General features: G+C 36.5%; 1 protein-coding gene across 2 annotated transcripts in view; it reads left to right on the top strand.

Annotated features, from left to right (window-relative positions):
* The window catches only part of MYO1E (myosin IE), a 97,928-nt gene that overhangs the window by 45,729 nt on the left and 36,135 nt on the right, over positions 1-16,064 (top strand). For both annotated transcript variants that reach the window (XM_072869597.1, XM_072869598.1), the window contains exons 5-15: positions 498-585; positions 2,229-2,318; positions 3,283-3,414; positions 4,868-5,002; positions 6,222-6,354; positions 9,873-10,069; positions 11,692-11,772; positions 12,157-12,243; positions 13,508-13,594; positions 14,728-14,895; positions 15,661-15,746. In XM_072869597.1, the coding sequence (XP_072725698.1) occupies positions 498-585; positions 2,229-2,318; positions 3,283-3,414; positions 4,868-5,002; positions 6,222-6,354; positions 9,873-10,069; positions 11,692-11,772; positions 12,157-12,243; positions 13,508-13,594; positions 14,728-14,895; positions 15,661-15,746 (1,284 nt within the window). The remainder of the gene's footprint in view (positions 1-497; positions 586-2,228; positions 2,319-3,282; positions 3,415-4,867; positions 5,003-6,221; positions 6,355-9,872; positions 10,070-11,691; positions 11,773-12,156; positions 12,244-13,507; positions 13,595-14,727; positions 14,896-15,660; positions 15,747-16,064) is intronic.

Below are 16,064 nucleotides of genomic sequence, written 5' to 3'. Positions count from 1 at the left end.
TGTGATTAATAATGTCTCATTATTTCATTCAGGAACACCTAAAACAAAAGACTCCTGAAATGAAGTAGGTATCTGGCATGGCATTCAGAGCTTGGATTTTCAAATAAGTTTTTGTGTTAAGATCTGAAATCCCAGTAAATTTAGATGGGAATTGAGTTCTTAACACACTTGTTCTCTTTTGAGCATCTTGGTTTAAGTATATTTATTTCTCAATTTACATAATTTTCTGACTTTGAAGTCCTGTAGAGATTCTGGTGTCCATGCAAGATGATGTATTCAAAATTACTTATTCACAAACATATCCGAGTACCATACTACAGTACTATATCACAGTCTATGTATTACCAGCTTACCTGATGTAAATATAGTGTATATTTATTATTATTCATTGTTAAGGTACCTAGTCTTGGTTGAACAAGGTAGACCTCAAATTACTCCATTCTAGTGTTATTTAAAAACTAACAGGTACATTTTTGTGTTCCCTTCTTTTTTTGTAGTGGGGAAAGTGGTGCTGGAAAGACTGTAGCTGCTAAATATATAATGAGTTATGTCTCCAAAATTTCAGGAGGTGGCCCTAAAGTACAGGTGAGTTGATATAGAGTAATACCGAAGCATAAGCATAGTCTAAAGATTTACTTCAGAGGCAGAATGATAAAGGTCTGTCTTGGCAGACACTGGCAGCCAAGAAGCACTCTACTGAAGAAGCTTGTGGGTGAGCAGCTAGAAAAACATATAAACCCTCAACAACAGAGAGGCAACTGAAGTGGATAGTGAACTGCTTGCTTGCAGATTGCTGGGCTGCCTGTGTGATGGGAGCCATATGAGGGAAATCTACAGACCCAGAATCATCTCTGCTAAGTTTCGTAGCTCTCATGCTGAATTAAGTCTATAAGCATTTTTTTTTTTTTTTAGTTAAGGGGTAAAAGGTACTTTAATTATTGTTCTTAACCAGATTAAGAACAACAACCAATCTCCTTTTAGTAGATGTGTGGTTGCTTTCCTCCTGTGTTGGCATTCTATTGAAAACTGAACTGGCTTTTCAGGTTTTTATTACTTCCATTAAATCTCTGATTTGTATGCATACGTCAGAGAGCCAACAGCAGGAACATCATCTTGTTTTATGAGGTTATCTAATCAAAATTAGAGTGTCTGAAAGCTAGCTGAAACAACAAATAGTTGCTTTTCTAATAACTGTACTATCAATGTCTGCTCTATCTATCAAAAGCTATTACCTAAAGCTAATTGAGTGAATTAGCCGTAAAAATTCCCTTAATGATGTTACAATGTCATTCATTGACTGACAGGCAGTGGTAGGTAGGTATTAGCTGCTTTTACCAGTCCACTCTTTTTGAGTGCTTACTGTTATTTTTTGCTTTATTGCAGTCTCTGATGTTGAGTATGTTCTTTCCGCTTAGTTTTGCACAACAGTGATACTGAGAACATTGCAGAGAATAATTCAGTAACCAAGAGTGATCCAGAGGAAGTATGCATTGTGTTATTTTTGGGAATAAATATAATCATGCTTTATAAGTAAATGTTTTATTTAAAAGGTTCCAGCTTTTTGTACAAAACTAAAAAATATTCTTAATGATTACAGAGTAACAGTTGAGTTGCTAAGTTGCATTGAGCATTTCTTTTGAAATAAAATTCAATCTTCTCTTCACAACCCAGCATGCATTGGGTTTGTTCCAAAGCTAATATCTTGTCCATACTTCCAACTTCCAGGATCAGATAAAGAGACAATAATAACACACTTTATTGCTTTCTAAGACAGCTAGATAGTAGTGTCATTGATCCTGAAACAGGTTGCTGAAGCACTTGCAGGTTCCTAAATTTAATGCTGCTCTGACTTCATTTGTTGTGGTTCCAGACCCCCAAAAAGATTTAAATGTTCATGTGTAAGAAGGAAATTGTTTAAAATCAAGATGATGAAAAAAACAGATCAGTTTATTGGCTGTGTTGCTTGGCAGAACAGTGAACAGAAGGACCAGTTTTTAGCCTCAGGCATTTTGTTCAATTTTGTAGGATTTTCTTCAAAAAATAAGAACTAGAAGGTCTGAAAAAAAAAGATGGTTAGATTCTATTCCTTATCTGATCAAGAGGATTTCTTACAGATTGCAGGCTTCTTTGCTTTTTAAATATATAATTTAGATGTCATGGTTTTCTAGAAAATCTGTAAGAACTTTAAAAATATCTATTTCTGAATCTCTTGTTTCCTAAAATTTTAGCATGTTAAAGATATTATTCTACAGTCCAACCCTTTACTGGAGGCCTTTGGGAATGCAAAAACTGTACGGAACAACAACTCCAGCAGATTTGTAAGTCCCTCTGCCTTAGAGATTACTTTATTCTTCCAACTTTTGTGCTGTTACAGCATCAGTATTCAGGAGTGTTATATAAATTGACTAGAAATGAGGTAAATCTAAGTAAAATATAAAGTGTGTTTTTAAAACATAAAGTATATGTTGAGAGGTCTCTATTTCATTCTGTATAGGTTGCACAGTTGTTTTTCTTACAATGTGTACTGGTCACAATTTATTTATAAAATGTTTGGTCTGCAAGTAAATAACTTATCAGGAACAAACTGGCCAGTTTTCCAGATCAGTAAAATATATGCAATAATATATGTTAAAAAAAAAAAAAAGATAGCTTTTTTAAAAATAGACAAAACCATCCTTAGAGTTGTTCGATGGGAAATGCCTTTACTAATATGTACAGAAAGTAGGCAGGAATTCTTTTCAGTGTGTCATTATAAAATACTAATCATAATATTGTGAAATGACTGTTCACTAGATAACATACTGTTCCATTTTTAGAAGTTGCACATAGGCTTTACAAATTTGAGATTTGTTCCTCAGCCAATGTGAGTGTTAATGCAATTAATGTCTCCCTGAAAGAAAAAGAGAATCGCTTTATCTTGCTTCCAAGCAGAACGCTATGTTTGCTGTTGATCGTAAATCTGTTAAATTTACTTCCCGTATAGGTGAGACTTAGTTTCCTTTATACTAAGCAAGAGTCTCGGCAGTGAAAAGAAGCCACGGACTTCCTCTCTACATTTGCATTAACACAGGACATATTATCCCAAGTCTAGCACTGTGTAAATGCAGAAAGAAAGATATGTGATAGTTCAAGAATCTAAGCTTAGGTTAAACCTTGAGGCAGCTGTGTCACTGCATCCATAAAGATTAAATATTCTAGTAACCTTCCTTGAGATATGGTACAAGTGCATGATTTCAGATTTGTATTTACTAATCATTCAACAGCTTTAATTATTTATTGCAGGGGAAATACTTTGAAATCCAGTTTAGCCCAGGTGGAGAACCAGATGGAGGGAAAATCTCCAACTTCCTACTGGAAAAATCTCGAGTTGTAATGAGGAATCCTGGAGAGAGGAGTTTTCACATTTTTTACCAGGTCAGAAGTGTATAGGTCCTTTCTGAGTTATTTAAAATAACTAGGACCAGTTTTTCCTTTTGATTGAGAAGTCATTCTTAACACAGTGAGATTACTGAACGCATTCTCAAGAAGGTAATCTGGATATCACTGGGAAGCTTGATAGCATGTTAAGACACCCTCTAACATAGACCTACCTAGCTACCTTTCAGCTCCAGAACAAAAGTACTTCAATATTTCAAAGGCCTTGCTTGGAAATTCACTGTGAACTCCCATATGGAAAAGTCCAGTAGAATATAATAGAAAATGATAACTTTTCCAATGGATTTCTTTTTAAACTGGCCTTTATAATTATACCTTCTGCTCTGGAATTCCATAGCACAGCTGTGAAAGAGAGATTTGATTCTCAGTTAAGTTTTCTAGGACACTTAGGATAATATCTATTTGTTGAATCCTCCAAGCATCCCTGCTTTTTTTTTGTGTTTCAAAAGGCTTTTCTGGCCTTTACTGGTCCTTGATATGCAAGTTCCTTATTTGCTGAAGTGCCGTTGATCAAGCTGTACAAAACTGGAGTAAAGACAGTACATTGTAAGTGACTGTAAGCAGCTTCACATAAAGTTGAAGTGCCATTGCCAGGATGGAAAGCTGAGTTGGAGCTGGAATTGCTCCAGGAGCTGTGTGTTCTCCTCTTCCGAGGTATACGAACAATTTGCACTGTCCTGCTGATTTTCCTCTGTGGCTTGGAGAGGCTTTTTGACACAGGAGTTTAAAAGACTATGGGGTTTTGACTGTTCTCTTCTGAGGTTAGTTCATTCATTCCTTCCTATTGCAGCCATGTCTGTGCACAACTGTGTAGACTTTACATAGGTCTGAGGAGCCTCTCCTCTGGCATCACAGAGAGTACAGGAACCTTTTTTAACTACTCTGTTATTTATTCTTGGCCCTGTTGGCCTAAATGATGCAAAGAGGTGTGACTTGAGCCGTGCTTCAAATCAACATAGTATTGGAGCAGTTAAAAACTTGCTTAACATATGCCATAAAGGGCATAAAGGATACTTGGTCTCACAATTAGAGTCACAAATAATGCTTTCTTAGTACATTCTTTCAGTTCTGCCTACCTTTCAGTAGGCATGGAAAACACATTGCTCCTGAGAATTTAGATAATACATTGCAGATTGGAAAACCCGCTTTGCCTTATCTTTGTGAGGTAAAGATAATGGAAGGCATTCGAGTCAGTCACAGTTTTTGCTTTTTATTAGATGTGGAAGTTAGAACTAAACCATTTATCGGAATGGGAATCAGAATCTGACCTTTTAGGTTAAACAATGAACAAAACATAGGAAGGATACGTACCTGGCACAACACTAGCCATATCTCCCCCAGTAATTTCAGGCTCAGTCACCTGTTTCCGACCTGCCTCCTCTCTGCTGAAGATCATTGTCTGATACCTAATTTGGGGATTTTTATTCTGCAGCTAATTGAAGGGGCCTCTTCAGAACAAAAAAGCAGTCTTGGCATTACCAGTATGGACTACTATTATTATCTGAGTCTCTCTGGGTCCTACACAGTCGATGACATCAATGACAAACTGGATTTCCAAGAAACACTGGTGAGTTTTTTTTACTGTATGGATTGCATAGTGGTGGATGTATGTTCATTTCACTGTGTGTTTGTAGCAGATACGTTGATGTATTAATATGGGAATGAGAAATTAATGTAGATGTAACTTATGTTTATTACATTTTACCCTGAGGAGGAGGTATGTTACCCTGAAGAGGTCCTATGTTGCAGCCTAACGATCCTGAGAAGATAGATACTTTTTATAGAAAGGCATTTTGTTTTCTGTTTGATCTTTTTCAGAAGGGTGCAAATTTAATGAAATTTAATTGAGTGCAGATAATCTGCAGTACGAAAAATGTGAAAATGCAAACACAGTGAGGAACTTCCATTAGAAGAAAAAAAATGAGTGCCCTGTTTTAGCTGAATTCTTAGTGGTGACTGGTCTTCTGTGCCTATTTAAAACAGTGCAACTGAAAGGCTGCAGAAAGGGACTTAGAAAGCATAGATCAGGGATCTTTATCCAGTGCTGTTGCCAATTCATTGTTTGACCTTTATGCAAGTCACGTCAACTTGCTGGTCTCCTGTTATTAGAAATTTGCTATGTAAAATAAACATATTAACACATCTACTAATTTATATATGTAGCACATTTAAAGGCCTAAAAAAAAAATTGTTACTGTTGTATTCTAGCTAATTTGATATTTTAGAAAAACAGCCAGTTGAGAAGACATTCTATAAGTTACCACGTACTCTAGACTCCAAAACCCAGTATTGTTGTGGGTTATTTTCTAGTAAGTGGCTGAAATTCACAGCCTAAGCCAGACACTGTGCTGCTTTTCAGAGTCATTCAGTACAGCTTCACAGTTCTTAGTCTAAGTGGATAAACAGTGTAGAAGAAATAAAATCATTGTCTAAGTTAATCGTTTCCCATTTTGCAATGAAACTGTTTATTTTTAGTGTGATGCTTAAGAGCAAGTGCTTGTTTTTTAGTAACTTTTAATTTTTCCAGAATTTATTTTGCTAACACATCTTCTAAATGGTGTAGATGCTTCTGTATTTAATTAAAAAAATACAAAAATGCCTAAGTAGGATGTCTGGTACCTTTTGAAAGTTCAGTGCAGGCTGTAATGAAATTTGGTTGCCTTAGGTATTTGAACTGTTTTGAAAAACTCAAATTTTTAACATCAAAATTTTAAAAGGACTTCTATGACAAGAGTTATTGAACAGATTCTTTGACTGATTCAATTTTTTTTTCTTTTTCTTCCCAGCATGCAATGAGTGTGATTGGGATCTTTGCAGAGGAACAGGCATTGGTGCTGCAGATAGTGGCAGGAATACTACATTTGGGAAACATCAGCTTCAAAGAAGTTGGCAACTATGCAGGAGTGGAGAGTGAGGAGTGTAAGTACCTCTGGAAGCTGTTATAGAATTAGCAATGGGCTGAAACCCAGATGGCATAAGGTGAACTGCAATCTTGAGCTGCTTATCCAAACACAGTGCATCATTTCTTATAGTGCAAGGCTGCTAATTTAGATTCTCTCCCACAACCAATGGTACTGAGGTCCCTGTTTTGTCTTCTACAATGCCACTGACTTAATAGGAGTGTAATTTTGCATTTTGAATTTAAGAAATCTTTTTCCAGCCTTTGAGTATGAAATAATAGAAATTGTGAGAAACACTTTCAAGCAAACTTGAACTCTGCTCCTTTCAATGCATCAGCATGCATTCATAAAAACACCTGTTTCTTACGTAGTTTGTCTGACCTCATTGCCATGTCAAAGCAGCTACCAACTTGTGGAGTATCCCCAGGCTCAGGTACACAGTCAGTGCTCAGGCATATATGTATCTGTACGTGCATCCAGAAGAGGTGCCTTGAAAACAGAAATTCAGAATTGAATTGAAATGCAGAATTTACATACTACAGTTATGTTTCCTGTCTCAAATTTCTCAACCCATACCTCATTATTAGGTACATCTACTGTGTAACTATTTCCTTATCCACAATGCACTGTCCTTGCATCTTTCACCTCTTGCTGCTGTTTTACATCAGCTAGGCCCACATCAGCAAGATGTTGAAAGGTTAACGGATCTTGAGTTTTAAACATTTTTGTCATGATTTATACCTTGCATCTAATGTTGATTTTTATACTACCTTGATAGTTTAAGGACAGAGTGGATAAGCACAACATATGTAGTAGCTTATACATATCTATCTGTTCTCTTAGCTCTTATTTCAGAATGGTCCTTAGGTTTAGGAAAAGTGCATTTGTTTAGTTTTAGGTAAGTTAAATATCAATAAAGTACCTTGTGCAGTCAACTTCCCACTCAACTGTATTAGTACTCTCCTGCTATTTGTTTTAAGAACTTGGGAAATAAAAATTACTAATTTTTAACCTTAATTTCTTAATTTGAGAGAATAGTAAGGGAACCCAAAGAGAAATATTTTGTGGTGTTTTATACATCCAAAGAAAAGTATAGGAATTCTTATATGCCTTATGATTCCAAATGAGCTACTGTGCGTTCATTTAAATCACAGTATTAAATCTTTCAATGAAATCAAGACATTTAATAGCCAGACAAGGTAGATACAATGTGTTGCATCAAAAAGTAACAAACTGAAAAGACACGAGTTGAAAATAAGTTGGTAAATGTGAATGTATTGCTATGATGAGCCATGTACACCATATTTCTGTTGCTCACTGGGACATAAATACAAAAGTTGTGTATGGATAATATATTGAAAAAATTAGCAGATAGAATGAATATAGAACTTATTCATAAACATACTGCATTTTAAAGAAGCCAGAGAAGAAATAGCAATGTCTAGTACAATTTCTGCATTATGAAGTTGAAAGTTGGGTTCATTTCTCTTTCTATTAGTCCCCCCCCACTTTACTGTTTGTCCTAGCCAACTAAATAGTAAAGTGTTTATAGCCTGGATAGCCATGAAAGATAAAATGCAATGAAAGACCACCGATAAGTCATGCTTTGCATAAGTCTGAGATAATAAAAAGTTTAAGAATTTGGTCAATAGTGTTCTTGTTATTATATAGCCAATTGCAGAAAAACATGCAAAGGCCATTCTTCAAGACACCAAAAACTCTAGTCTCTTACTCTGAGTCAGAATCAAATCTATACAGACCATTCTTGACAGACATTTAGACAAACACTTCTTTAAAACTGCCAGCGATTACTGTACTATCTGTTACAGTGCTTGATTATATTAATAGTTGGAAAAAATGTTCTCAGTATTTATTCTAAATCTTCCATGTTGCAAATCATGCCAAATACTATTTGTTCTCTCCTGGATACAGAAAACAATTTAAACCACCCCTCTTTACACTTGCATTGTATTGAAAGATTTGTTTTACACTTTCTGAAAACTGATGAAGTGAACCTAGTTCTTTTCAGTTTTTCTTCACAGATTGTATTTTAAATTGTTCCACAGAAAGCTATTGATTACTCTTTGAGGATCAATTTTTCAATTATGTGCATATCCTGCTTTATAGTAATTTCTAGATGGTAACTCTCTGGTCCCTAACTAGGGAAAATAATCAGGCATCTTAGGAATGTGAAGTTATATCAAGTCATGTCCAGCTATTCTTCCTTTACAGTAAATCATTAGCACTGTGAGGGAAGAGTTTCTGAGGTATGCATGTTGGTTCTTACCATTATACTATCTTCATAAATTCTTACAGTAATGTTGGCTAAATACTTATTCTGGCATCTTTACAGTATATGTGAGCATACTTGGTCTATAATGACCTACATTCTTTTCCATTTTAAAACATAGGATGTTTGACCTTCTCATGTGCTCTTCAACCTGAGTTCTCAGTGAGTTACTAGAGTTGTTTCCAGGGACTCAACTTTAGTTAGTTGTGTAGTTCCTAATACCCTAGGGTAAATTTAATCAGCTTGCTGATGGTAATAAATCAGATTTCAGAAAGCTGGTGGTTATTCACAGTTTTAAAAATAATTTTGGATTAATGTACTGAAGGGTTTAGCAAAATCATGCTGTGATGTTACAGATGTGTAAAGCACAAGTGGCTGCTGCCTTAGTGATTATTTTACATCCTCCTCACACCAGTAAAGTAGATCTGAAAGCAATGGAACATGGAGGAAACACTGTTAGAGGATTACGTGGTTTAGCGGAGGTGCAATACCAAGTCCAAGAACTGCCCTTGGGAGCTATTTCCATATGCTTTCAAGCCATTTCTCTTTTTCCATTCCTTAAGATGTGTGACACCTGCAGCTAACATCTGCACCATGTGCTAAGAATGCAAAGAATACTAGACTTGTGGCTGCTTATTGCACAGATGTATTTTTCTGCTTTACTTTTAAATAGAGGAAAACAGAATTTGCAAAGTACTTCCAGAATAAGGGATTGAAAACCCAAAACCAAATAAATGGCAAGGCAATTGAAAACTTTTTGTGATATCCTAACTTTAAGAAGAAAGGGAAAGAATATTAGGAAGCAGTGTATTCTTTATTATATTTTAAACATTTCATGTTTTTATGAAGAATTTTCAATGGTGTCAATTTTATTTAATGTGTGAGCTCTATGTTTTATTTCCATCTCCTCCAAGAGTGATTTGTTTGAACCACATAGTTCAAAACTATGACCTAAACCAGCTTACATGTTTGATGGACTGAGGGTACAGAAATAGCTGACTATTTTACTTCAAGGTGGTTTATCTTAATTGAAATCCATGTAAGTAAAGAGTTGAAAATGTCCTTGGGGAGCTTAGGGAAAATTTAAAGTCATAAATTCCTCCTCTTTTTCTTTTTAAGCTGCATGTCCCATGAGGTTTATTACTGCTGATTGTTATTAGAGATACAGCTAACTTTTTTTTTTTCCCTTCATGCTGTATTGGTTTAGTCTGTAAGTCATAATCCAGCAACCCTGATCTTTCTTGCAGTTTTGGCTTTCCCTGCTTTTCTCCTGGGAATTAACCAGGACCGCCTAAAGGAAAAACTGACCAGCAGACAGATGGACAGCAAGTGGGGAGGCAAATCTGAGTCCATTAATGTAACACTAAATGTAGAGCAAGCCTGCTACACCAGGGATGCACTGGCCAAGGCTCTTCATTCACGTGTTTTTGATTACTTGGTGGATGTAAGTTGGATTTGCTTGATTCTACTGAAGTATCAAAACAAGTTCAAGTACGCTAGGAACGTTGCTTGCAGTGCTTGTGTTGTCCATCGTTTCTTTCACCCAGTACTTTTCTTTGCCTAAACCTTAGCAGCAGCACTGAGCAGTGCAGTGGGAGCATGACCACAGATATCAAATACAAGGCACTGATTATATGACAAATGCTACACTTCCTTTGAAGCAAATGAGCTGAGCTTTCAGCGCTATAGTTGTTCAGTCTCCTGCCGCAATGTCATGGTTTAACCCCAGCCAGCAACTAAGCACCACACAGCTGCTCGCTCACTCCCCCCTGGTGGGATGGGGGAGAAAATTGGAAGAGCAAAAGTGAGAAAACTTGTGGGTTGAGATAAAGACAGTTTAATAGGGAAAGCAAAAGCCGTGCACGCAAGCAAAGCAAAGCAAGGACTTCCTTCACTCCTTCCCATGGGCAGGCAGGTGTTCAGCCGTCTCCAGGAAAGCAGGGCTCCATCACGTGTAACAGTTACTTGGGAAGACAAATGCCGTAACTCTGAATGTCCCCCCCCTTCCTTCTTCTTCCCCAGCTTTATATACTGAGCATGACGTCATGTGGTATGGAATAGCCCTCTGGCCAGCTTGGATCAACTATCTTGGCTGTGCCCCCCTCCCAACTTCTTCTGCACCTAGCAGAGCATGGGAAGCTGAAAAGTCCTGGGCTAGTGTAAACATTACGTAGCAACAACTAAAACATCCCTGTGTTATCAACACTCTTTTCAGCACAAATCCAAAACATAGCCCCATACTAGCTACTATAAAGAAAATTAACTCTATCCCAGCCAAAACCAGCACACACAACTGTCTCATATGCTACTCTGACATCTCCTTCCTGTCAGCATCCATACTTCTCTGATTCTTACTTTCTCCTACATAGTTGAGCATTTTCAGATGAGCAGAATTAGTGGGTCCCCTGCTCTCTTACCCCACTCTCCTGCAAAGAACCCCTTCAGCATCCCCATGTTGTGGCATTTGAGCAAATGGTCAAATTCTATTCCTCATGCTAAAGTACTGTCTTGTTAGGATGGAGACCCTGGGCTGGATTGGTGGGGTAGAAACCTTACCTTTGGCCACAGGTGCTGGCTAGATGAAGCAGAAGTCTCCGTGGTGGCATTGCTAGTGTCTCAGAAGTCTCCCTCATCATGACAGCTCTTTTAATTCCTACTATGTGCCTGTACCAGCACTGACACTGCAAAGTAGGGGAATACAGAAACAGGTGAAAAGGTTCGTGGTACCATCTGCAATCAGAATATCAGACCGAAAGCTGTTCTTTTTCTGTTGGCTCCTTTTCTTTAACTGAGCCAGTTACGCCAAAGGGGAAAGATCTTTACAAACAGTAGATCCAAAGGCTCACTAACCTGGAAAACAGGATAGTATACTGTTCATTTCCTAGCTGTTAACAACACTTTATTAAAAAGTGAAAGTAAAGTACCCTATTACATATATATGTATTCTATTCAAATATGTTCTTTTTGAAGAAACAAAATATTTTTATATGAAGATTTAAGGATATGAATATATCTTTTAAATACATAAACTACACTTTGTTTTACATTTTGTTTCTGTTTTATTAGTCTATAAATAAGGCTATGGAGAAGGACCATGAAGAATATAACATTGGTGTCCTTGATATTTATGGCTTTGAAATATTCCAGGTAAGGCAACGCAATACATGGTGTTTGAGCTGATCTGACCTGCGAGAGCTTTTTGTTACTTAGAGGGGGGGAAAAAAATCCAAAAGAGAAAAAAACCAAATCCTGTGGCTAGAATAAAAGCAAAAAAACCCCAACCCAGCTTCCTGGACATTGAGTTCTCACTGTTAATGTCTCACTTAATAAACACGCAGTATTGAAGAAACTTCAAAGAAACTAGGTCACTGATCTTAAAAGAAAGATCTGAGATTACACAGAATGTCTGTAAAGTCAGCAACCCATCCATCATTGACAGTATTTCTTTGAAGCTTATTGCCAGCATAAGAACTAAGAATTATTGTATATAAAAGCACGAGACTAATTTTTAAATTGTTTCCTTTTCTATAGAAGAATGGTTTTGAACAGTTCTGCATCAACTTTGTTAATGAAAAACTACAGCAAATTTTTATTGAACTGACACTGAAGGCAGAACAGGTAACCAGACATTTATTATTTTTTGAATTCATAAATGAGCTATTGCTTTTTCAATTGGTGGAAAAATTGAGGTTTCATCATCTGCTAACAATAAAATTTGCCTTGTTAAGCAAGACAAAGAAAAAAAACCCAAACCTTTGTTGTTGGCTAACCCTAAAATTGTAAACCAGATCAGCTACAGACATTTATTCTCTAATACAGTGGTACAGAAGTGAGTCCATCATACAGTGTATTAATGCAGTCATATGACTCTGCCCAGACTTGCTGCATATTCTGACTCATTGACAGAAATGGAAAACTGCAGCTTGGTTCCATCCCTGTGCTTTCGTTGGACATGACACACAGTTAAATGGGAGTACTTTTCTTAGTTTCCTCCACACCCTTTTTTTTTTTTTAATATATATATATATATACGAATGAAAGAGATTACAGAGACAAATGCAAAAATAATTCTGAAAGTATTTGCAGTTCTCTGCTCACAGTCTTACTGCAAAATCTCACTTTACATGAATGTGAGCTTCTGCATGGGAGGGCAGACAGAATGCGGCTGAGACGGAAGCATTGTGTACAGTATGAGCTCAGGCCTGGCACCAACTTTAGGACAATGTTTTCAAGAATGCACATACACAATTGCCTTTGTATAAAAGTAACTGATCATTGCAGTTGAGAACACACATGACCTGCTAAGTGTCTAGCTGAACTCATAGGTATGCAACCAAGTGGGTCAATTTAATAAAATTTTAGTATGAATTTTTTCTGCAGTCAGTCTCTAGATGTCTTTATGGTTACAGTAATTGCATACAGAAATAAAAAGTAGAGCTCTATCTCCATTTCATGTGCATTTCTAAATGTGTTGTGCTGGGGGTCTAATCCTTGATATGCCTGGCACAATCTTAATTTTTAAAATAGATTAGAATATGGGTGCTTAGGTGCACTGTCAAGGTACTGTAAAAGTCACTTTGTTCCTATTTGCGAAGTGCTTTGACAAGAAATGCACTGATGAAATATTCCTGCTCTTCTCAGTAACCACTCAAGGGCAATGAATGTGTGAGGAGAACAGAGAAAGGATTCTGCTTCATCGCAGGCAGTAAAGAGCTGGATATAACTATCATTAGGGTCATTTCTCCCACCTCCCCCCGGTCATACATTTGGCAAGCCTTTTGAACATGAGTAGTGCAGAGCTTGTGTATATGTAGTACATTGTAAATCTAGTGCTACATCCACAGTGCAAAGGAATATTTGCATCTTTCTTTTTACTTAACAGGAAGAATACGTGCAAGAAGGAATTAGATGGACACCAATAGATTACTTTAACAACAAAATAGTGTGTGACCTTATAGAGAACAAAGTGGTAAGTATTTAGAACAAACAGATGGAAAAAAACAACAACATTTTTCTCTAAAATATTTGGGCAACTGCTTTGCTGTCAAGAACATTTGTAGGAAAAATGCAAATACTGTTGTTCAGTTACTGAGTCATACTAAGCCTATATATAAATCTTACATAAGATGTCTTGTAAGAGCTCTAAGGTACGTTATCTAAGATATCAACCAAAAAGGGAACCATAAGATAGCATGATTGATGTGTGACTAAAATATATAATGTTGGAAATTAAAATTTTATCCATCTAAATTTATCATGAACTTCAGGATGTATTCTACTGTACATCAGATGAGGCTCTCTGTGTCCCTGGGAGATGTATTTCAGTTTGGGGAAGCTACAATACTAGCTTCCTTTGAGGTACTGTTGCAAATTAAGCAGAAAAAAGTGAAGAGGAAGTATTAGGAAGTGTTGTAGATAAAAGAAATTTTGTGTCTTTGCTCCACAGAATGTTCTGCAGTTTAAAGTCTTTGTTTTCTGATTCGGGGTGATGACAAATGTCCTTTAGGACAGAAGTAGGTTGTTTTTCAGCTAGTTCTTTGTCCTCATGTAAGCCAGATAATTTTAACAGTAGTTCAAGTACTATAGTGACTTGCGCTTAAATGCACATCGGATTTTGCCCATCTCCTATCTGTATCAGAATAACTGGGAAGAGGATAGGATTTCTGTCACAGTCTTAGATATTTAGCTCTAAGTTTGTCAAACCTACAGCATGTGCACTTACTTACCTCAGACATGGGTTTATTGTTTGGTGGAATGAGAAAGAAGATTGCTTTGTGAAGGAATTAAAAACTAAAACAAATGTTGGGCATTTGGGGGGTTTTGTTTTATTTTTTTTAACAGCAATCATTGTTTTCCCCATCATTTCCCACTGTGTCACTATCATTACACGAAGTGGTATCTCTCCTTAAACTATTTGCGTGCTTGCGTACAAATCAATCTCTACTGTGAACTCTACTGATTGGGGGGGAATTCTTCCTGCTGTGACTTTGCTCTAGTGTTTTTGTAGCAAAGAATTATCTGTTTGGGGGAAAAACTGGCATGATAATTTTTTATTTTCCTCACTTCTTTTGCTGTTTTTATTATTCTTCTCCAATGCATTAGAATCCCCCAGGGATTATGAGTATTTTAGATGATGTGTGTGCCACAATGCATGCAGTGGGAGAAGGAGCTGACCAAACACTTCTTCAAAAACTCCAGATGCAGATTGGGACTCATGAACATTTCAACAGCTGGAACCAGGGTTTTATCATTCATCATTATGCTGGAAAGGTAATATGGAAAAACATCACTGAATTCTGCGTAATGTATTTATAAAGAAAAAGAACAGTAATGAAAGGAAGGGGGAAGCCCTGTAGAGGGCTGTTTTGATTTTTAAATAGCCACATTACCTCAAGAGACACTGTCTTCCTTTCACAATGTAGGGAGCTTAGAACAAATATGCCCTAACATATGTCCCTTAGGAGAGATGAGTTTGGGCCTTGCTGCTATCAAACATACTAACCAAAACTTAATACTAAATGTAATAAATAAATGCCCCATGTCTTTTATTAATTACAATCTTAATTGTTTGTTATCGTAGCAGTAAATTTAAAGCATTCACATATAAAAATGGTCCTTAGGTGGTAATATATCAATAAAGCTGGAATATAATGTACAGTTCTATCATCTTTGGGTATATTTCTCAGACTATTCATTATTTCCTGCAGTTATAGTTAATAACAGTAAACCCTTATTATGCAAAAATTTTTCTTCAATAAAATTCAGTATTAAATTCACTTGTGTCCTATTCCATTCACTAGCTCCATAACAGTCGTCTTCACTGAATTTAAATATATGGATGAAATTACTCTGTTTGTTGTGAAAGAGTTAACTAATAATACGTGCAAGGATTTAGTGATCATTGTGTAGTATCTTTAAGTTATACCAGACTAACCAAAAAGTTCAGAACAGCTACTGATGAGGACAGAATTTAAATTTTCTTTAATTATTGGGTTCTCAACTTACCACAAACAATCAATTTCCACCTTGGCCCAGGTATCTTATGATATGGATGGATTCTGCGAGAGAAATCGGGATGTTCTTTTCATGGACTTGATTGAACTCATGCAGAGCAGTGATTTGTACGTAAGCAAAACTTGCTTAAAGCTAGGAATAACGTGTTAGTTCAGATGGATACAGAGGGCCTGACTTCTCTACTTCGCAACTTGTCAACTCATTTGTGTAAAAGTGGAAATAAAGCATCGCTGCAGTAGAACAGTATCACTTGCATTATATTGACCTTCATTTTCTGCAAATCTGAATAAGTAAGGTACTGCAGTGTCAGAATCAAATGGTACAATGACAGCCATTTGGTTTGGCCTCAAACAAGGCTGTCAGTGATTTGGCATTCTCTCTGATCAGGCACTGTTTTAACATATAAAGTAACATTTTTTTGTTAT

This window comes from Ciconia boyciana, chromosome 8 (assembly GCF_034638445.1).
Source record: "Ciconia boyciana chromosome 8, ASM3463844v1, whole genome shotgun sequence".
In the NCBI taxonomy this organism is placed as follows: Eukaryota; Metazoa; Chordata; class Aves; order Ciconiiformes; family Ciconiidae; genus Ciconia; species Ciconia boyciana.
Note: the sequence above shows the minus strand (reverse complement) of the source record. Positions and strands in the feature narration are given on the sequence as shown.